This window comes from Phaenicophaeus curvirostris, chromosome 23 (genome assembly GCF_032191515.1).
Source record: "Phaenicophaeus curvirostris isolate KB17595 chromosome 23, BPBGC_Pcur_1.0, whole genome shotgun sequence".
Lineage (NCBI taxonomy): Eukaryota > Metazoa > Chordata > Aves > Cuculiformes > Cuculidae > Phaenicophaeus > Phaenicophaeus curvirostris.
The window spans coordinates 568,755-589,719 of NC_091414.1; the positions used below are offsets into that span (position 1 = coordinate 568,755).

A 20,965-nucleotide genomic window follows, 5' to 3' on the forward strand; every position below is an offset into this window, starting at 1 on the left:
CCCACGTGCCGGGATGACTGCAGCCGTGAATCAGCCCAAGCGGAGGGAACCCATCTGGGCTGGAGCAAGGATCCATCTGGGCCTGGGGGAAGGGAGACGCCTCAGGCAGCGCTCGGAAAGGCCGGTTCAGAGGGAGCTGTGGCAGAGCTCGACGACAAGCAGCAGCAACCCCCCAAATGCCAAATCCTGCTGGGGAGGCACCTGGGAGACCATCACTGCCACAGCCCCCATGGGACCGGGATGAGAATCGGGGAGTGTTTCTTCCTGCAGGATGGTGAGGGGCAGGGCACAACACCCCAACACCGCAGCTCCCAGCTGTCGCCCACCCCAGCAGAGGGCACAGCTCCTCCAGGAACACCTGGAGAACCAGGACTCTGCAAGGCTCTTCCTGCTCCTGGGATGGATCGAAGTGCCCACAGCGGGGGCTCAAAGCAGCAGCAGCTCCCTCTCTGCAGGCAGGGGAGGGTCCCCACCAGGAGAGCCTGGGGTTTCACTGCTGTCAGTCCACACGGGTGATCCTTTAATTCCAACCCCTTAGATTCCAGGCATGCGTTATCTAAAAAGACCACTCAAAGCGGCTGCTCTCCCACCCAGTTAATCATTCCCACAGTGTTTGGGGAAGGAGGGCTGTCAGGGCTGCCCTCGCCCTTGGGGAAAGATCCTCTCTGCTGGAGACACATGGACAAAGGCGCCCCTGAGGCAGGATTCAGGGACTGCACCCGGGCCAAGAGCAGCAGCCCCAGCAGCCCCTCGGCCAGCGCTGCCGGGGTCACCGTACTTGTGTCAGCGTTTATCATCCCAGCATGGGGATTTGTGAGGATCAGGAAACTCACACGCTCCACCTGCACCAAAGATTAAGCATTAAATCCACAACCACCAACATTAAAAACATGGATTAAAGCACAGATCCAGCCCCTCTCTGCTTCCAGGTACTCACCTGCCTTAATGCAGTTAAAAAATCCTGCTGGATTTGGAGGGAAGGAGGAAAATACTCATCCTGGGAAGCAGCAGGGCAGGCAGGAGCTGCTGCCAGGGCCCCATGTGGAGGGACAGAGAGCTCCAGCTGTGCCAGGGCCCTCAATGGATCCCGCTGACATACGGGATTGCACAGCAAAGCCCCCAGCGAGATCTGCCTCCAACACTCTGAAAGGGTAGGGGATAAACCAAATCCATCCCCCACTACCCAGGATCCAAGCAGAAACAAGTTGTTTTAACCAGGTTTTGCCTCACACACTGCTACTGCCAGCTAGAGAGTGACTGGGAACAGCCCAGCACACAGCAGTCCAGCCTGCTGACTGCAAATAAAGCTGAAGTGTTGCAGGAGAAGCTTGGATAGGGACTTTTTTCCTACTCTTTCAGGTCATTCCTCTCATTTTCAGCAGTGACTGCCACCTGGGAGGGAGGGAAAAGCTGCAAACACAAAGAGAGACCTCATGACAGCCCATGGCACCAGCTTCCTCCGGGTCCAAGAGCATTTGAGCTCCTTGAGGAGACACCACCGCTGTGTTTCTGGGGTCTCGGAAGCCTCCCTGCCAGCCCTGCTCCAGAGAGACCCTCAAGCCATGCTTCAGTCTGAGAAAAAGACAAAGCCAAGGTGAGTGCTATTCCAGAGGAGACATTTACTATGCCGAGTGATGCCCACTGTGGCATCATTCCCCTTCCACAAGGGCAGGGTGCCACGCAGATCCCACCCCACCACTACAGTGTAACCCACTCGTGACGCAAGATTTCTTCCCAGAGGAATTCCACATAGACAACTCCATAGGTGACAGAGGCTTGCGTTCCCCACAGATCAAGGCCGCGGCTCCTCTTTGCCCTTGTGGTAGTCAGGCAGCGTGTATTTTCCTTCCTTGATCATCTTGTCCCTCTGCTCGAGGATGGTTCTCAGCCGCTTGGCCTGGCAAAGCACACGGGAGCGTTGGGGCAGGCAAGGAAGCATTTCAGTGGCCCCAGCTCTGGTCCTGGCAGCCCCCAGAATCCACAGGCATGCAGCATCCACGCCAATCCTGCCCTCAGAGCTCCCCGCATTGCTTTGAGCATCCTGCAAGAGGCTTTGGGGCTCTCAGGTTGCTACAGCACATTTTGCTGCTAATGACAACTGGGTGTCAGCTCCCAGCTGACCACGTGGCATCACCAGCTGGGGCAGGGGCACCCAGACCTTGGCCTGGACCCTTGGCAACCTCTCACCAGCTCGACCCAGCACCTCAAGTGTCCTCAGCCCCTGTCTGGGTGTCCCAGTGTCCCCCCAGGCTTAGTCTAGTCCCTTCAGAGTCCCTCACTCCTCCTCACCCGAGTGCTGACCCCTTGCTGTTCCCAGTGTCCCCCCAGTGCTCTGGTGCTGCTCTGTCGCTGCACCCAGCGTCCCTCCGGCCCTAGTGCTTCCCCTGTCCCCCCACTCCCAGTGCCCCCCCGCGCTCCCAGTGCCTCCACTGCCCCAGTGCTGCCTTTCCCACCACTCCTGGCACCCTTACTGCCCCTACTGCTGCCTTTCCCACCATTCCCGGTGTCTCCTCTGCTCCCCCTGCCCCCCAATCCCCCTCAGCGCTGCCCTCCACTCGCTCCCCCTGCCTTCCCCCGCTCCCGGTGCCCCCTCTGCGCTCTCCCCCCCGGCGCCCCCCTCTCCCCGCTCACCAGCTTGTTGCGGTGCATGCACTCCATGAAGTCCTCGTACTCGGGTTGGCACTCCCGGCGGGCCCGGGTCTGGCCCAGCCCGTGCCCGCACTCCACCCACTCGCGCTCGAAGGCGTGGCAGGCGCCGGCCTTGCCGTAGGGCTGCGGCATGCTCTGCCGCAGCAGCCACCGGTCCACGTCGATGCCCAGCTGCCGCTGCAGGTCCCAGAACGGCATGGCTGCGGCTGTGGCTGCGCTACCGGTACCGGCGCCGCCGCGACCCGCCGGCCCTCCCGCCGCGTCCTTCACGGGCCGTTCGCGACACCGCCCGCCGTCAAGCACAGCCGTGCTTTATGGCGCCCCGGGGCGGAGCCGGCGAGAGGGGCGGCACGAGCGGCCGCGCTGCGCCCCGGCGCCCCCTGGCGGCCGGGAGGACACACAGCGCCCGCCGCGCCCCGCCGCCCCCTGCCGGCTCCCAGTGACCCCCCCCAGGGCCCGGCCAGCGCTCTCAGTGTTCCCACCCCAGCCGCCCCAGCGTCCAACCAGTGTTCCCAGTGCTCCAACCAGTGCTCCCAATGCCCCGATCCCAGGGCTCCCAGTGTCTTCCCAGCAGGACCCCAGGGTCCTCGCAGAACTTTCAGCGACTTCCCAGTGCCCCAGCGTCCTCCCAGGGCTCTCAAGATCTTCCCATTTCTCCCAGTGTCCTCCCAGTGTCTTCCCAGTGCTCCCACCACCTCCTCAGGGTCCTCTCAGTGTTTTCCCAGGGCTCTCAGTGCCTCCCCAGTGCTACCAGTGACCCCTCCAGTGTCCCCTGGTGTCCCCTCAATGTTCCATCGCTCCCAGCACCCCAGGGTCCTTCCAGTTCCCCCAGTTCCCCCAGAGCAGGGCACTTCATTAGTGTTGACGAGAGCTTGGGGCGTCGGGGGATGCCCCCAGGCCTGGATCTGCCCCCCCATAACGCCCACAGCCCAGCACCCACCCCACTGCCTTCCCCCGCCTCAAATCCAAGGGTCCCTGTGGACACCCAGATGGATCCTGAGCTCTGGACGAACAGCCCAGGCTCCCTAACGAGCAGAGCTCGTCGCAGAGGAATTCTCTGCTGCCCCTGGCAAAGGTGGGGAGGAAGAGCCGAGGGCTGCCTCCCACAGGTCCTGAGCCGCGATCAACAATCATTTATTACCATAACTCCTACAAAAGGACCCCCAACCCGCTTGGCACCGACCGCCCTCGCCAGGCACACGGCACCGTGCGAGCGGGAGGAACGGGGGTTGTGGTGGTGCCTCAGAGCTCCAGCTGCCGGTGCCCCTGGGAGTGGAGCGGGCGATGCCGATGGCGGGCGATGCCGATGGCAGGTGATGCCAGTGCCGGCGCGATGCCGGCGGCAGGCGATGCCATGGGACCTCACCCCCGTCCCGGTGCCGCTCAGATGATGCCAGCCGGAGCGAAGACGGGGGTGACGCAGAGCGTCTCGGCCATCTCCCAGCCGCAGGACAGCGGGGCACAGACGCGCTCGCGGTCATCTTCCGTCTGCGGCAGCTTTCCCTGGCAGAGCTGGACGGCTTTCCTGTAGGTGGGAGGCACCGGAGAGGGAGCAGGGGGAGCAGCGCCTTGTGGAATGCTGCGGGGTGCGCCCGGGGATGGGTTGAAAGGCTCTGGTGTCCCCCAGAGCAACAGCCGCGAGCTGCCTGTGGCTTCCCCAGCAGAAAACTGGCTCAGATCTGCTGGTGTTCACAGCAATGTGAGTTTTGCCTCTGAGGGCGAGTTTGTGCCCTGAATCATAGAAATATAGAATCATAGAATAGTTTGGGTTGGAAGAGACCTTAAGGATCACCTAGTTCCAACCCCCCTGCCATGGGCAGGGACACATCTCACTAGGTCACTAGAATCTCCATGTGCCTGGACTCAGATTTGACTTCCCTTGGGGAAAGAGCCCAGGCAGAGGTAAAGACGGCATTCCTGTGGGATCCATCCCTGCCCGGGCAGGACGGTCTCTTACCAGGCGAGGCGGGACATGGCGTAGGTGATGTGCGGCTGGGGACCCTCGCCGAGCGGGCTCAGGGCTCTGATAGTGTAGGCACCCATGTCCTCGAAGATCAGCCAGTCCCCGACGTGCATCTCGGGCAGCTCCAGCCCGTCGGCGATGTGGTCCTCAGGGCGTCCCGTGGGGCCGCAGAGGCTGCTGCTGCGCCAGGGCGGGTCTGGGCAGCATCGCTGCGGGCAGAGAAGGAGCAGCCGCAGGGGATGAGGATGTCCTGGCGGACACATGGACCTGGTGCTGACCCACCCACCGTATCCCGACCCCAGGAGCCCACGGATCCTGGCTGCAGCACTCTTGGCGTTCCACCATGGCCTCTTGCCTCCTGCTCTCCATTGGCTTGGAGCCCAGGGCCAGCCACGTCGTGAGGGAGAGCAGGGTCGGCTGAGGCGATGGAATGCAACGCGAGGGACACTGGGCTGTCCTTGAGCTCAGCCAGATCCTCACCTTGTGCAGCTGAGGTTGAGGGCAGGGGCTGTCAAAGAGGAGGCGGCTGAAGGTGCCATAGATGCCATCGCTCAGGTGATACACGAGGCTCTTCTTGGTGCCAGGCTCTTCCTCTGGAGGGGAGCAGGGTGAGGTCTCAAGGCAGCTCCTGTCCCACTGTCCCACCACCCCACTGTCCCACCATCCCACCTACCATCGGAGCCAGGCTGCTCCGCGGGAGCCTCTTCCCGGGCGGTGATGCTGGCTGCGAAGCTGAAGGCGGAGGTGACGTAGAATCGCCCGGGTCTTGCAATGATCTCCACCCCGCAGCCGTTTGGGAAATACAAGTCCAAGGCAGAGTTAATGACAGCAGCGAGCTGGATGGGAAAGAGTTGCTCCTCGGTTAGTGCAGCCCCTGAGCAGGGAGGCAGACCCGAGGAGACCGTGCAGCCTCGCTCTCTGCCTGCTGAACGGGCGTCGGGAGCCGCTCACCTCTTCAAACCGGGCACTGGTGTCCTCGGTGCCAGGGAAGCCCCCTCCGATGTCCAGGAGGTGCATGTGGTAGCCCAGCTCGGTGCCCAGCTCGAAGGCCAGCTGCGCCGCGGCCACAGCCTGCGAGAAGGCCTGGGGCTCCAGACCGGGGCTGCCGAGGTGGAAGCTGCGGGCACAGCCCCTCTTTCAGCACATCTCACCCGTCCCCAGGGAGCGAGGGGACACGGCACGGGATCTCTGCTCCCTGCGGGGACCTCTGTGCTTCCCAAGCACCATCCCGTGCCAGAGTGCCCGGCTGCCCCCCCAGAGTCCCCCAGACCCTCTCTGGGGGCCAAACCTGCCCCAGATTGGTCCCAACAAGGGTCCAGAAGTCCCTGCTTCCACCTCAGCCCCAGCCAGAGCAGGCGGCAGCTCTGTGATTCCCTGTGTGGGAAAAGGGCCACATGCTGTACCTGATGCCAACGACCTCCACCTCCTGCTCCTTCGCTGCCTCCAGCAGGTGCCGGCAGGACTTGAGCGTGGCCCCAAACGCCATGCTCGGGTGTGCGGAAGGGCTGGAGTCGGCAGCAATACCCAGCAGCATCCTGCAGAGCGAAGCCGCGCTGTGCCGGGGGCTCTTCAGGCCCCCTGTCGCCTCCCAGCCGCCTCCCCAGCTCCTGCTCCGGCCCCGGGCTCCAAGGATGCTGCCAGACACCCACCTGGCACGAGGGTGGCTCCTGGCCACCTTGCTCAGCTCTACCTCGTTGTCGAAGGCTGCCAGCTGCACGCCGTGGCTGGCCGCGTATTTGAGGTGGGAAATTTGCTTGCAGGGGCTGCTGTAGAAAATCTTGTCAGCCGGGACCCCGATGCTTCGCACCCGTGCGATCTCTGCCTGCAGGGAGATGGCACACCTTGGCAGGGCCCTGCGTGTTTCCCGGGAAAACCCGCAAGAGCCCAGAGGGATCCCAGTGGCCTTTGTCCTTCGAGCAGATTGTGACAAGATGGTTATGAGTGGCACGGGAGCAGGAGGAGAGAAAGGGCTTAGCAGGGGTGGGCTTGGTGCCCGTGTCCCCTGCGAGCTGCAGTGAGGGTAACTGCAGCAGTGCTGGGCTGAGCTGTTACCGCTCTTTGCGCTTTCTCCTCCTGGTAAAAAGTCCCAGTTAATTACGTGCAAGTAAGTGGCTGAACTCTGAGTCTTCCCTAGGAACCCGGCTGTGAGCAAACGAGAAGCAGGAGGGAGCCGGGAGCTCTAGGCTCAGCCTGGAAGCTGAGTGCTGGGCGGCTGCAGCACCAGGGATGCTCCGTGCTACCAGCCAGCCCCGACACCAGCTCCAGGACAGGAATGTCGGTCAGAAGGAATACGCCTGAGTCACCAGACAGAGCAGACAGGGATTTCTGGGCTGTGTGTGGAAGGCTTTGACCGCAGAGAGAGACTCCTGCCCTATCTGGTGAGCAGGAACTTAGGAAAGGAGGGTGAGCCTGACACCCTCCCAGAGATGCCCAGAGGACGAGCATCCTGAGCTGCCCTCCCACCACCCACCTTGTTGGCACAGGCGAAGCCTGCGCCCAGCTCAGCCAGCAGCCGGAGCACCCCCTCGCTGCCGTTGCACTTCACGGGGAAGTAGGGCTTCACGCGGGGCAGGGCTTTCAGGAACTGCAGGTGTTTCTTCACGATGTCCCCGAGGTCTGCCACGAAGAGGGCTCGCTGGTCGCTCTAGGAGGAAGCCGAAGTGAGCAGCACGGAGCAGCTGGCGGCTGGGAGCCCCGGAGCCAGCAGCCCTTACCCCCTGGCACAGCTCCACCAGCAGGTTCTCCAGGAGGTCTCTGGTGGTGAAACCCTCCTCCACCATCGTGAAGTTGGATTCGTCCAGGTACCCATTCATGGTCAAGACGTGAAAACGCTACTTTAAAGCTTCCCCGAGCCGGGTGCAGCTTCTCAGTATGCGCCGCGCTGGGAAAAGGAAGGGAATAGGAGAGATGGGGCTCCTGAAGCTCCAGCAGCGTGCAGCACCCAGCCTGCACCCCAAGGTGCTCCCCATCCCTCCCACAGGCAGCTCTGCTGCTCTGCTCCAAACCAGCGCTGCAGCCGAGGGCCCCGCTGTGGGATAAAGCATCTTCTCCAGGGCAGGAGGCATCTCCCCCCAGCCCAGGGCAGCCCCGTCCCCCGCAGCCGCCCAGGCACCAACGCAGTCAATAATAACACCAACTTCTCTGCAAAAGCGGGTGGCCTAGATAAGCCAGAACGTGTTCCTTCGTGCTCTGACATGCAGATGCACCTGCCGTGCGCCGCACAGGGTGCAGTCTCCCTGTAATTCTCAAAGAGCTGAAGCCCCACAGCCCCGCTGCCCCGGCACACAAACCCCGTGGACAGGGAGACGTCCTCAAAGAGCGTCGCACGGGCCACTCGCTGGCGCTGGCTGAGCTCTGGTTGGCCTGGACCTGTGCTGGGGCTCCAGTTCCACTTCTCCCCCACGACACGGAGCAGAACAAGGGGACAAGTTAAGCTGCACAGCGTTTCCTGGCTTGCATACTTAGTGGAGTTTTAGCTTTAAGCTCGTACGCTCAGCTTTAACAATCTCTTCTTCTGGTTCCAGCTCTTCCCAGGGAGCTGAAAACCAGGCATGAGCTCACAGGAAATATTTCCACTCCAGTATTCCAGGTCTAGTGCCAGGGCTTCTACAGGAACAGGGCCCCTCTGGTCTGAAGCAAGCGGGACACAGAGGGTTCATTTCCCCGAGCTGCGCAGACCTACTGAGGACATTCCAGATGGGCACTAGGAGAGACCACACTGACCCCAGAGCAGCAGCGTGTTGTAATACACTGAGTGATCAAGACCAGTGAGCTCCAGAGATGCGGAATGGGGAGAAAAACTAGATTTTGAAGCTCTTAGAACTTCATATTCGGGAAAGGAGAGCAACTCCTCCAGCCTCACCCTTTGCTCCCCAGAGACATCACTAATCAGCAAGCAGCCCGCCCTGGTTTGGCACTGGAAGGTTGAGATGCTAACGGGGTCATTCCTTGCCCCAGGCAAGCGTGCCCCAGCCCCGGACACCCCATCCTTAACAAGGTCCAGAGCCGCCTCCCCAGGGACAACAGGCACTGCCAAGGTTCCCCCAGGAAGGCTGAGCTGCCACTGTACCCCCAAGCGGAGCTGTTGCTGGGGTCCGAGGTCTCTGGAGAGGCAGCGCGAGGGTTGGTGAGGGAGCGGGGCACTGACAGCAGGATGCCCTCCTGCTACCGTTCCTAAAACTCAGTGTGTACAGGCAGCCCCCACCAGCCCCCTCCTCCCTGCGCCAGGCAATCCAGCTCCCCTGCGGCCCCGCGGAGCCCCCACCCCGTTACCTCAGGGATCATTCAATCGGATTACGCCATGGGTCTGCGAGGCGAAGGCGCTGGCCCCGCAGCGGCTGCTCGTCCTGCCCAGCTCCCTCCTGGTCCAGCCACCTCTGCAGAGCTGGGGGGGAGCTCTGCACCCCTGGCATCCCAGCTCCCTCCTCCATGCTCTGCCTCACAACCGTGGCCATGGCAACCGAACCCAGCCACCCCATTGGCTGAGCTGCCTCCGAGCATCCTTCATCCTTTTCAGGGAATGCCCCCAGCAAACACCCTGGATTCTCACCCCGTCCGTGCGGTGCTGGCAGCTCATCCCCAGCCGGACGGTGAGGAGGCTGCGACTCCGCAGCCTGGCCCGGTGTGAAGGCGCTTGTGGCCGCGCAGGCATCGCAGGGACCCTGGGGGGAAGAGCGACAAAAATACCTCTGAAATTCTGCTGCCAGGGAAATGAGGTTTCCTGCGGAATGAAGGCTGGGACGCCAGCCGGAGAGGCGGCTGGAAAGGCATCAGAGACTGATCCTGCGCTTGCCGCGGTGCTGCCGGTGTCGGTGTGTCCCCGGCAGCAGATCCAGCTCGGCCGTTCCCACAGAGGCCCTGGCTGCTCCCTCAGCCCCATCTCTGCCTTTATTTATGCACCTGGAAACAGCTCCACTGCTCCATCCCACAAACATCACATGGGGAGCTGGGGGTATTTTTTCTCCTTCTTGTTTATTTCCAATTCCCTCTCTTGGCATCACTAAGGAGACAATGTTCTGTGCATGCAGGGCCAGCAGACCCCACTGATGAGATGAGAGAACCCCGCTTATCCCGATTCTGGTATTTAACTCTGTGGTCTTGCCTTTGCTGTGGGTTCTCCTGACAACAGGAGCCGAGGAAGCTTTCATCTGCCCCTACGAGGACAGGCTGAGACAGCTGGGGTTGTTCAGCCCGGAGAAGAAAAGGCTCCGAGGAGACCTCATAGCGACCTTCCAGTACCTGGGAGGGCTGCAGAAAGCTGGGGAGGGACAGTTCACGAAGGCTTGGAGTGATAGGATGAGGGATAACGGGTATAAACTGGAGAGGGGCGGATTTAGACTAAATAAAAGGAGGAATTTCTTCACTCTGTAAAACATTAGAACAGGTTGTCCAGGGAAGTTGTGGCTGCCCCGTCCCTGGAGGGGTTCAAGGCCAGATTGGATGGAGCTTGGAGCCCCTGATCCAGTGGGAGGTGTCCCTGCCCATGGCAGGGGTGGGACTGAATGGGCTTTAAAGTCCCTTCCAACCCAAACTGTTCTATGATTCTATGATTCTACGTAGGATTAGCTTGAATAATAATGTTTAGCTCGACTATTCCTGGATACTTGTGCATAACTAAAGACTCTTAACAAGGCTGCAGTTAAAAAGAATGGGAAAGAATGCGACCATATATATAATTAAGCCAGATAAGTCCCTACCCATCACAGGGGGTTTGAATCCAGATGATCTTTCAGGTCCCTTCAAATCCAAACGACTCTGGGATTGGACGATAACCCCGCCCACTCACCCACTAGCCACGCCCACTCGCGGGTTGGCCACGCCCACTCATCACGTGACAAACGCCCATCCAGCGTATGGCCACGCCCCCTCACTGTCTGCTCACGCCCCGTTGGCCACGCCCACCGATCGATAGCCCCGCCCCCCCCGCCCCGCCCACGAAGCTGGTGCGGCGGCCGCCATGGCTCCGAGCGCGCCGGCCGGGTCGGGCCGCGGGCAGCCGCCGGTCCCGGGGCTCCGCGGGGGCATCCGCGCCGTCCTGCTGGGGCCGCCGGGCGCCGGCAAGGGCACGCAGGTGAGAGGAGGTGCCGGGGCCCTTCTTTCCCCGCCCCGGCGGCGGCGGCAGCGGGGCCCGGTGCTTTGCGGCCTACCGGGACGGGGCCGCCCGGGTTCGCTTTCCCCGGCGAGGGAGCGGGGCGAGCGGCTCCCCGGGGCCCCGGGACACCCTTCCCGGTGTCCGGTAGCCCCGTCCCCGTTCCAGGTAGCCCTTGTCCCCGGTAGCCCCCATCCTCGGTCCCCGGTAGCCCCCATCCTCGGTCCCCGGTAGCCCCCATCCTCGGTCCCCGGTAGCCCCCATCCTCGGTCCCCGGTAGCCCCATCCTCGGTCCCCGGTAGCCGCGTCCCCGTTCCAGGTACCCCTGCTCCCGGTAGCCCTTGTACCCGGGAGCCCCATCCCCGGTCCCCGGTAACCCCCTTCCCGGTGTCCGGTAGCCCCGTCCCCGTTCCAGGTATCCCCCGCTCCCGGCAGCCCTTGTCCCCGGTAGCCCCATCCCCGGTACCCCCTGCTCCCGGTACCCCCCGTCCCCGGTAACCCCGTTCCCGTGTGCCAGGCCCCGGCCTGGCTGCAGCCCCCCGGTGCATCCCGGGGGCTCAGCCCGTGTCCCTGCTCTCCCGCAGGCTCCCAAGCTGGCCGAGACCTTCTGCGTGTGCCACCTGGCCACCGGGGACATGCTGCGGGCCATGGTGGCCTCGGGCTCCGAGCTGGGCAAGCGCCTCAAGGAGACGATGGACGCGGGGAAGCTGGTGGGTAGCGGGGAGAGGGTCTGGCGGGGGAGAGGGGCCTCGAAAATAGAAGCCTCGGTGACAAACCCCAGTCCGGGAGCAAGGCAGAGGGCAGGGGTGATGGTAGGGATGAGGGTTCTCCTCATTATCCCGCAGGAGAAACATCCTATACGACTATGATTGCTCTTCAGAGTTGCTCTTTGCTTCCCAGCAGTCTCAGTGCCGGGGCTGGTTCTTTCCACCACGGTGCTTTTATGTTTGTGGTGTGGATGTGGCCCGAGCGCTGGTTGTCCCTGGAGCTGCAGGGCCTGGCAGCCGAGCTGGGTAGCTTCCCTGGCTCTTCCTGAGGTGCCCGGGTGCCGCACTGTTCAGAGGGTTCATCTGCATCCCAGCTCGGGGAGAAAGGCCACCTGCCTGTAACTGTGAGGTGAATGTCGACCCTGGGGTGTGACAGTGGGTGCTGTGTGAAACGAGATGCTTTGGAGCCCCAAGAGATGGGAGTTAGGATCCCTGGCACATTCCTTTTCCAAGGATGTCCTGCCCAAATGGCTGAAGAGCCTTGGGGAAACTAGAAGGGCAGCAAACTACAGCCACTCACGCCAAACTGAGGTAGCTGTTGGGCATCGCTGCTGATTTCCCCAGGCTGCGACACCCTGCAGAGACCTCGCAGGCCCCGGGAGGGAAGAGCAATGTGGCTGATCTCCAGCTTTCACTCGGCGCTTGCATTGCAACACCAACCCTGCAATAGCCCAGCTGGTTATGAAAGATAGGGACGCTATCTGGGGAGGCAGGTGGTATCTGCCACGTGTGTGTGGCAGCGGTGCCAGCGGCTCCGCAGGTGTATCCCGGCAGCTCCACGATAACTCGGTGGGGAGCACAGCAGCGTTCGGAGCCTGGTGTGGGGTTTTGTGCTTGATTATGAAGCAGGATGCTGTTCCCTGGAAGGGGTAATCGTGAAAGCGCACAAGGGACTTGTTGCTTCACCCAGACTGCCTTCCTCCGCGCTTCCCGCTCCAGGGCTCCTGTTTGTGTGCTGGGATGTTCTGGTCCCCAGTCCTGCTGGGTCCCAGCTGTGGCTCCTGCAAAAAACCGCAGTGCTGGTGTGCGGAGCTGCTCTTGAATAAACAGCTGTTGCTGGGGCTGCAGCATCTGTTACACTTTCCAAACGCTGTAGTGTAGAAAAGGCACTAATCCCAGTGGCTTGCTGAGACAGAGGTACAGGAAAAGCTGCCCGGTGGGGCCAGAGCTTGTCAGCAACTGTTTGGGCCTTTCCCTTCATGGAAGGTTTATGGGAGTCAACGAGCAACTCGCCTGCTTCACCTTCCTGGCCAGACTTGCCTGCTGTGTAGGTGAAGGTACAAAGGAACAGGAAATAAAAGTCCTGTCTGTGTTTTGTATTGTGAATTGGTTTCACTAGGGAGTTTGTCGTCAAGCCGTCCTCCCTAGAACAGAGCGACCTGTGTAGCAGTGGGGGTTCAGTGCTGGTCTGGGTCCCTGCGTTGAGGTCCCTGGTGGGAAATGTCTCATCAGGGCTGTCCCAGCATTGACGCCCGTGGCAGGGAGCACTTCCCAGACACAGGCTGGCCTGGACATGCAGCTTTCACCCTGTTGCAGCCACGCTCTGCACGGTGGCTGCTGCTGGGACTAGGAGTGGCTGTAGAAAGGGTCTGAGATGACCTGGGTGCTGGTGTGGGTGCAGCAGCTCTGAAATCAGGGTGTCCCTTCCAGTTGTGCACCTGTGTCCTCTCTGCAGGTGAGTGATGAGATGGTGGTGGAGCTGATTGAGAACAACCTTGACTCTCCTCCTTGCAAGAATGGCTTCCTCCTGGATGGCTTCCCACGCACAGTGAAGCAGGCTGAGATGGTATGTGAGCTCCTGTTCCACGACTGCTCTGGCATCTCCCCTTCCCTGGAGACAGGGATCCCTCGGTTCTGATGCTGCGTGTTCTCTGTTGCAGCTGGATGATCTCCTGGAGAAGAGGAAAGAGAAGCTGGATTCTGTCATTGAGTTCAGCATCCCAGACTCCTTGCTCATCCGGAGAATCACTGGACGGTAATTCTTTCCCAAACACTTGGTGCACAAGGTGGGGGCCCTAGTTTAAGGGAGAGCTCCTCGTTTTGGACCTGGGTGGTGTTCTCACAGTGTTTCAGGCTGGCTGCGGTGCTGGTCTGTATGGGATCTCTGCTCTGTTTGAGCCTCCCCGCCCTGATCCCACACCTGGGCCAGCCTCAAGCAGAGCCCCCTTGCTGCCCTATGAGCAGGAGCTGCTGCCATGAACCAGTGTCCTCAGTGCCCAGCTCAGCCCTTGCCCCCGTGTCAGACAGCCAGGGTCCTGGTGCCCTTGCTCCTCTGGAGCCGCGGCTGTTCCTTACACGGGGCGTTGCTCTCGTGTTGGGCACTGCAGAACGGTCTGGCTGGGGTCGGCTGTGCTCCTGCGGGCACACGGACATCTCCCGCTGCTTGCTGCTGCCCCACCTCACTGTCACACCCCCAGGGCCCCCTCCCCACTAAGTATAAAGTAAAAACCCCTTTCCCAACTCCTAGCACAGCTGTGTTTATCAAGCGCCTGAAGAGGCCCTTGGTACAGAAATAGCCAGAGATGGTTTTTTTCTTAGTATAGAGACGCTAATTGGGCTGTGATTGCAGATGTTTCTGTGCTGATGAGCGGCAGAGACCTCGTCCTGGCACCAGGCTCCTTTGCTGACACTCACTTTCTGTCTTAGGCTGATTCACCCAGCGAGCGGCCGCTCTTATCACGAGGAGTTCAGACCCCCGAAAGAGCACATGAAGGACGATGTATGTGAGCTCCCGAAGCCGCAGCTTGTGTTGCTTTGGGTTTAGCTGGTGCTTTGCAGCATCTCTGGAGAAACTCTTTTCTTTCCTCCTCTCATACCTTTTGTCCTGGCTTTCTGGGGAGCGTGGGAAGCTGCCTGGGCAGCCTGAGGCGACAGCACCACAGGGAGCGAGGCCTGGAGGGAGGAGTGAAGGGCACGGCCTGGGCTCTGCCAGCCTCGGAACCTGTTGGACCCTGTCCGTAGCTGAAGTTGCAGTGGGTCGTGACTGGTTTCCCTCACAGGGAGTGACTGTAGCTGGTGTCTACTCTCGAGGCTCCTTGGGTTCCTTTTAGCAAGCAGAGCAGTGTAAGGGAGGACCACACTGCTAACTCCTTCTCTCTTCGGTGACTGCTCTGGGACTGTTTCAGCTGCCCTGGGTGTGCCCCGCTCTCCCCTGCAGAACTCGGGATCACCTCTGCAGCTCTGGATGGGAGCAGGGGTTGTGGTAACAGCAGAGAGAAGGGGGGAGCGTGCCAGGCTGCAGCCGGCTGGAGACTGTCCCCTTGCTTCTCCCAGGTCACTGGAGAGCCCCTGATCCGCCGCTCGGACGATAACGAAGCAGCCTTGAAAACCCGCCTGAAGGCCTATCACACGCAGACCGCTCCCCTGGTCTCCTACTACAGCAAGCGAGGGATCCATACGGCGGTGGATGCCTCCCAGTCTCCCGACGTGGTGTTTGCCAGCATCCTGGCAGCCTTCTCGAGAGCGACATGTAAAGACCTGGTTATGTTCATTTAGGGCTCCGTCCTCCCTTTTCCCTCTCGCTGTCTCTCCATCTCTGTCTCTGTCTCTCTGGGCAGGGAGGGTGACGCGCTGAGCAGAGTAGAGGAGGAGGGGGTGAGAAATGCAGCCCAAGGCCAGGCTGTGCTGGTTCTCTATTAAACGAGCTGTTCACCGTCTCCATCTCGGTATGTGGAACGTCTTCTGTCTGCGGATGCCGGAGTTGTGGCCCCTAGAGGTCGCAGCGAGCCCAGGCACCGGCTCCAGAAACGGGGTTCGCACCCCTTAGGCTCCAAAGGCTTTGGTTTCCTTGTGGAACTGCAGCTCCCTGGCTCTTGGCTCTTCCTGGCTGCTCCTCCGCAGGGAACGGGGTTGGAGATAGGACTGAGCAGAGGGGGAAGGACCTTTGTGGGGTGCTGGGTGGGTGATGCTCTGCGCGGGCAGCGCCGGGTTGCTTGTGGGACGCGTGGGAAGGGCTCTTTGTCTGTTGGCCGGGGAGGGTCAGTGCGACTGCTGCACAGAGAAGGGTGAGAAACTGTTGCCATCGTATGTGTGTTACTTCAACCTCTCCTCTCTGTGCCCCTAATATAGTAAAGATTAGTGAGATGCTTTTTGCTTTTTATAATGCCGTGAAGCCTCTGGCTGGAGCCCAGCAGTCGCTGTGTGTGGCAAGCTGGGATCTCCCGAGGGCAAGAGAAGGACTTGGGGTTTATCCCTTCACTCTTGCCTTGGCTTTAGCCAGGAGATGAAGATGTGTTGAGCTTCTCCTGATCCCAAAGTTTAAATAAGGCCTCATTGCAAAACAATTGATTTTCCAAGGCCTGAGAGATGGCATTGTTAACCACTGGCTTCACGTGCCCTTGAGCCAGTGGCCTTCGCTGTGAGCTCATGGAAATGTACTTGTTTCTGGAGCAAACCAAGCCACTCTGTGGGGCTGAGGACACCGTGTGCAGTGTCGTTAGTGCCCCAGCATCTTAGGGCTGTTCGCTGCTATGTGGTGACCCTGCAGGGCTGCTGAGGACCTTTGTCCGTGTGGGGTTCCAGCCCTTCCTGGAGGGCCCTGCTGTAAACGCAGGCAGGCACAGATCAAACTTTGTCCTTTGGCCTCCCCTGTTTACCGATTTGGCGTTACAGGGTGTCCTGCTCTTCTGAGGAGCTGGCATTGTCTCCCTCTGCGCACTGAGCCACTCTCTGTCGAGAGCAGATGCCTAATCCTCAGGAATCCCTTGCTCTTTTTCTTTATCATTTCTTTTCATCTGAAAATTGCTCTTTGTCCTCATACGTTCTTTCCAGGAAACAACCTCTTCCCTTCCAGCAAACTGGAATTAACTCCAGGAACTGAAAGCTGGGGACCGTTGCTCTTGAAAGCACGTGACTGTGGGGAGAGAGGGTTTCAAAGTAAGCGGGGCTGGTTTCCTCAGCGGCCTGCAGTCCCCTGGGATCTCCCAGGTGGCCCTCGCCTTTTCCATAGTCTCCTGCTTTCCCGTGAAAGGGCAGCCCCAGCGCGTGGCCTCGGTGTGCTGGGAGGTCAGGATAGCCTGCAGTGCAGGACTGCCGTGCCCCAGCGTGGTGACGGTGTCAGAGCTGCCCCGGCATCTCGAAGGCTGTACAGAAATTCCAAGTGGAAGCAGCGCGTGGTGTCTTAGGAGAGTCAGGAGAGCTGCGCTCCCTGCACGCTGCTGGAATGGCAGGAGGGATCCCGGCCAGTCGCTGTGCTGGGATTTGGTCAAGGTTTTACTCCGCAGCAAGAACAACGTGTTCTTCCGTTCTCTGTTGCTTTTCTGTGTGTGCTCACTTTGCATCCAACTCGCCGGCCTTTTTCTGCCATAAACCATGATTAATTTTGGTTTTGTTTTCCCTAAATGTATTTTTTTTGTTCCCATTTATTCCAGCTGAGTGACACCGTGAACCAGACGAGACCAGCACACGCTGCACTCTGCTACATCGCCCATTGCAGCCTCCCTGGGCGCAGGGGAGGCGGGGAGGGGTTACGATTGATGGGAGGGGGGTAAGGAGGTGGTAGACAAGGGGCTTGGGGGCTGATTTGGTTGGGTTTTGTTTGGATTTCTTACTCAGCAGAATCATTGTGAAGAGGAGATGGCCTTCTCCTTGGAAATCGCAGTTTGGGGAGGCAAAACAATTGTACAGGGTGACACATCTCTGCCAGGATCAGGTGTGGGTCCCTGGCCTGTTCGAGGGCAGGGCTGGACGCTGTCCCAGGCTTCTCCAGGACTTTCCGGGCCTGTCTCAAAGGCTGTTGGTGCTCTGAGGCCACTGCAAGGTTTGCTGTGATTTTTCTATAATTGCTTCCTGTCAGCAAGGACCAAAATGAACAAATGACTCATCATGTCAGAAACAGAAGGGAAAAAAAGATGTCATGGTCTTTTCCTGGAAGTTTTGTTTTTCTTGTTGTGGTGCATTCCTAAACCCTGACACGGAGCCTTCTCCAGGTTCTCTGCCGCCAAACAGAGGCACCGCGGCTCCGGTCCTGCCGTACCTGTCAGTGTGGTGGCTTTTCTCTGATCTTGACCAAGCTGGAATTCACACAATTCTGGAGAAATGCATAAGAGACTTTCAGAATTGACTGCGAAATAACCCTACATTGGGGTTTTTTTTGCAGTTCTTTTTAGATCAAATTGTGCCTTGTCTAACCTCTGAATCAACAATAAAATAACCCCTTTACATTTTCTCTGTTCCCGTGTCCTCTTTGACCTGCAGACAGTGAGGAAGAGGAGTGGAGGCAGCTGACGTTGTAGGTGACAACTGAGCTGGGCACATCCCTGCACCTGATCCTATCTCAAGGATCTTGTGAAAACATGGCATGTAATTCCTTTTATCTCTTTTGCTTGCTGAGTGTGTTCCAGTGCTTTGTATCACCATAGCAATGGTGTCTTGCTGCTGTTCTCTCTCCTGTTCCTTCATGCACGATGCTGAAGGCACCGAGCCCCTGCATGTCCTGACCCTTCCTGCTCAGGCTTCTTTCAGGTATTTAACTGATGGAATTCCTATTCTTTTCCCTTCACATTGCTGCTGTGTGGAGGAGCTGATGTGTTTTCCTTCTCTCCTCTTGCACATACCGTGTCTTCTTTCTCCTTGCTTCCTTTCTGCCTTCCCTGCCTTGTTGCATCCCTCCCTTCCCTGGCACCAGTGCCTCTCCGCCCCACGGGGCAGGGAACCAGAGCATTCCCCGGCCTCCCTTCGTCCTGCCTGTGCAGGGACGCTGCCCCTGGCTCCCCGAGGACTCTCTGGAGGCTGCTCTTGTGCTGATGGAGGGTGGTTGTTTTTCCACAGTGCCCTCTTGCAGCCCTGCTTGTGTCCAGGGTTTTGGATGAGGCACTGGACGGGCACCAGGGCTGGTCGGGCTGCGTGTTCCCATTTCCTCCAGAAATGACTGGTTTCTGCAGGATAATTGGGCTCCTTCCCTCCCTCCACCATTTGGTCTTTGTGCTCAGATGGTTTTATTGCCTCTCTATTCCTCCCATTTGCATTCTTTCTCTTTTGAAGATCAACTTGCACCTCTCTGGTGCTTTTGGTGTTCTTCCCTGATTTCTTTTGATGTTGGATGTTAAATTACGCCCTTCCTCATTTAGGATTGTGCCCTTTGCTCCTCCTCTGCCATTGTTCTAAAACCTGTTCTGCCTGCTCCTCCTGGCTCTCTAGAACTGGGGTGGAGAAGCCTTGGCTTCTCTGGCTGGGCTGCCTCCTTTTGATCCCTGTCCAAGCGTGGAGCGTGAAATGAGTTGGGGTGCAGTGGGAAAGGCACCGTGGGGAGGCAGTTCAGCTCCAGCCTGCGTCCTCTCTAGCTGGGTCTGTTCTGTGACCAGGCTCTGTCACGCTGACCTTGAATATTTTCCACAGCATGCGATGCTCTGCAGGTGCTGTAAATTCCTTCTGTTCAATGATTCCCTCCAGCAAGCTGCTTATCAGGCACTCTTTTGAAAATTGTGTTCAAATTTCATACACACAATTATTCAGCAACTATAAAAGGCTAAAATTCCTATTTATAGCACAAGGACCAGCATCAAATAGGACGCTGAATTCTCGCTGATAGAGGAAATGACCTGTTCTCTAATGCAGCAATATTTCTGCTGAAAAGAAACAGCATCTTGGATGGGGGGAGGGAGGGATGAAAAGCTCTGGGCCATCTTTTTCCATTAAAAATGTGCTGCAGTCCTCTAAAAATACAGAATCTGCCCTTCTCCCTTCCCCATTAAACCATCTGTGAAAGAGAAATTGCAGGAAAGCCTTTCACTGTGGATTTGCTATTAGTAAAATGAGCCCCCAGACGACTCCGGGTCTGGTCTGGAGCTGGTATTAAGTTTCTGATCGATACCTGATCTGACCTTGACCTGGAAGCGTGGGGAAGTCCTGACAGAGCGTGTGTGGGGTGAGCAGCGGGGGGCTCGCGGCTGCAGAGTTTGTACAATCCCGGTGTGCGCGCAGCCCTGGAACGGAGCACGTGGGGCTGGGGAATAAAGAGCTGGCAGGGAGAGATGAGTGGAGGGGTGGGACGAGCGTGGGCGCAGCGCTGGGGATGCTGCGGGAAGGCGAGTGCCCGTCTGTCCGAGCCCACGTCCCGCGGCTGCCTCCGCTCTCCCTTCCAGGAGCGTGGAAGCCCTTCCACGGCTTCCCCCAAGGCCATCACTGGCTTCTGCCTGCCCCTTCCCTGCTGCCACCCTGTCCTTCCCCTGGGCTCTGTGGGGAGAGCTGCGTTGGGTTAGAGCGATGGCAGAGGTGAAGGACCAGAGGATGGGATTCCCTCTCCTGTCGCTGTGGCAACCGTGGGGAAGGGAGGCAGCGGTGGGGTGGGATGGGGAGGCTGCGGAGGGAGGGCTGCACTGACATCACGGGGAGGTGGCGCAGAGGCAAGGGGAGTGGGAGAGCCAGGGAGACTGCGGAGGGAAGAGCGCTGCATTGGGAGTGGGCTCCAGGGAGAGGTAAGAGATGCGCTGGGGCAGCGGGTCGGGGTGGGCTGTGGGATCAGAACCTGCCTCGGCGTCCTTCGCGCTGGTGTGGGATGGGTCTGGGGCAGCAGTGATGTTATACAATGCCCTAAAACCCCAGCACAGCAGGGCTTGGTTCTTGGACAATGAGACCTCATCAGAGCCCGGCTGGCTGGTGCAGAAGCTGCAGAAATGCCCCCCGGGACATCAGCCCGTGTCGCTGGCACTGCTCGGAGAAGTCAGGAGTACCTGAGATTCAAGGACAGGCTAAAGGGACTGAAAACTGGTACTTCTCTGGAGCACCCAGAGACCCCTCTTGGGATCAGAGCAGGGAGCACGGATAAAATGAACCTGGAGTCCCCCTGAGCTGCACCTGGTTAATAGGAGGCTGGAAGCAGAGGTGATGCGCTGGGACCAAGCACAGCAACGTGTGTTTGGGGTGGGAATCCTCAGCTACACATCTCCAGCAGCATCAGCGCTTGCCCTGCGTGTGCAGGGAGCGATAGTTCTGGGCAAGGCAGCCGGGTGAACAGTTACTGCCGGGAGCTCTGGATGTGGATCCTGGGGATCTACAGACCAGGAGGGGAAAACAACCAAGTCCTTGAAACTGCTCTGGATGTTGTGTCACCTCTCAGTGTAATGGTTGCATAATGGGATCTGCTCCCGGAGACCGTGCGGGTTGCTGGTCACCTCCGTGCCCTGCAGCATCCCCACGGTCCCTCTGCGCTGTCCTGGCCCATGGCCCTGGGGTGAATTTCACCTCTGTTCCTCATCCAAATCTGGGCCCCTTCTTTAATGTTTGAAAACACGGGTGGGTTTACAGCTCCGATCCCACGGCAGGGAGGTGTCTGGACTATGCACAGGCTGGGCAGCAGTGCCCTGCAGTACGTTAGCAAATGAGAAACTGAGTTCATTAGCACCCACTCCAGCTGTGCAAGCCTTTCTTTGGCCCATCAGCTCCTCACTGCGGGTCTGACTGAGAGAAGGAAACCTGGGGCCAGGAGCCCCTTGCAGGTAACTCCTGCGGGGATCAGAAACCACTGGGGCGAGGTGGTGGAGGCACAAAGCAGAAACTCAG

General features: G+C 59.4%; 3 protein-coding genes across 4 annotated transcripts; 1 reads left to right on the plus strand and 2 right to left on the minus strand.

Annotated features, from left to right (window-relative positions):
- Positions 1-1,599: 1,599 nt before the first annotated feature.
- NDUFS5 (NADH:ubiquinone oxidoreductase subunit S5) lies at positions 1,600-2,961 on the minus strand. Its single transcript, XM_069875134.1, has 2 exons — positions 2,632-2,961; positions 1,600-1,897 (listed from the first exon to the last, which is right to left on the minus strand). Exons 1-2 carry the CDS (start codon positions 2,845-2,847, stop codon positions 1,793-1,795), a joined length of 321 nt encoding a protein of 106 aa, XP_069731235.1. The 5' UTR covers positions 2,848-2,961; the 3' UTR covers positions 1,600-1,792.
- Positions 2,962-3,807: 846 nt separating this feature from the next.
- Positions 3,808-7,577, minus strand: AZIN2 (antizyme inhibitor 2). The gene is made up of 9 exons (XM_069875031.1): positions 7,327-7,577; positions 7,083-7,256; positions 6,262-6,434; positions 6,016-6,147; positions 5,564-5,729; positions 5,286-5,448; positions 5,093-5,205; positions 4,607-4,821; positions 3,808-4,174 (listed from the first exon to the last, which is right to left on the minus strand). Exons 1-9 carry the CDS (start codon positions 7,423-7,425, stop codon positions 4,033-4,035), a joined length of 1,377 nt encoding a protein of 458 aa, XP_069731132.1. The 5' UTR covers positions 7,426-7,577; the 3' UTR covers positions 3,808-4,032.
- Positions 7,578-10,542: 2,965 nt separating this feature from the next.
- Positions 10,543-17,631, plus strand: AK2 (adenylate kinase 2). 2 transcript variants are annotated; one of them, XM_069875084.1, is made up of 7 exons: positions 10,543-10,682; positions 11,285-11,410; positions 13,143-13,253; positions 13,348-13,442; positions 14,114-14,186; positions 14,741-14,936; positions 16,837-17,631. In XM_069875084.1, the coding sequence occupies exons 1-7, from the start codon at positions 10,569-10,571 to the stop codon at positions 16,842-16,844; spliced, it is 723 nt and encodes a 240-aa protein (XP_069731185.1). In that variant the 5' UTR covers positions 10,543-10,568; the 3' UTR covers positions 16,845-17,631. The 2 variants fall into 2 exon arrangements, with proteins under 2 accessions (XP_069731185.1, XP_069731184.1); XM_069875083.1 differs by lacking the exon at positions 16,837-17,631 and having other exon boundaries at positions 14,741-15,123.
- The last annotated feature ends 3,334 nt before the right edge of the window (positions 17,632-20,965 follow it).

What these genes read in the sequence shown, in the direction of transcription:
- NDUFS5 (XM_069875134.1), bottom strand. Translation starts at nt 2,847, where the DNA reads ATGCCGTTCTGGGACCTGCAGCGGCAGCTGGGCATCGACGTGGACCGG. An exon ending in GCATGCACCGCAACAAGCTG is followed by an intron (nt 1,898 to 2,631) that starts GTGAGCGGGGAG and finishes GTGCTTTGCCAG; the next exon opens with GCCAAGCGGCTGAGAACCAT.
- AZIN2 (XM_069875031.1), bottom strand. Translation starts at nt 7,425, where the DNA reads ATGAATGGGTACCTGGACGAATCCAACTTCACGATGGTGGAGGAGGGT. An exon ending in TGGTGGAGCTGTGCCAGGGG is followed by an intron (nt 7,257 to 7,326) that starts GTAAGGGCTGCT and finishes GCTTCCTCCTAG; the next exon opens with AGCGACCAGCGAGCCCTCTT. An exon ending in AGGAGCCACCCTCGTGCCAG is followed by an intron (nt 6,148 to 6,261) that starts GTGGGTGTCTGG and finishes TTCGCTCTGCAG; the next exon opens with GATGCTGCTGGGTATTGCTG.
- AK2 (XM_069875083.1), top strand. Translation starts at nt 10,569, where the DNA reads ATGGCTCCGAGCGCGCCGGCCGGGTCGGGCCGCGGGCAGCCGCCGGTC. An exon ending in CAGTGAAGCAGGCTGAGATG is followed by an intron (nt 13,254 to 13,347) that starts GTATGTGAGCTC and finishes TCTCTGTTGCAG; the next exon opens with CTGGATGATCTCCTGGAGAA. An exon ending in AAGAGCACATGAAGGACGAT is followed by an intron (nt 14,187 to 14,740) that starts GTATGTGAGCTC and finishes TGCTTCTCCCAG; the next exon opens with GTCACTGGAGAGCCCCTGAT.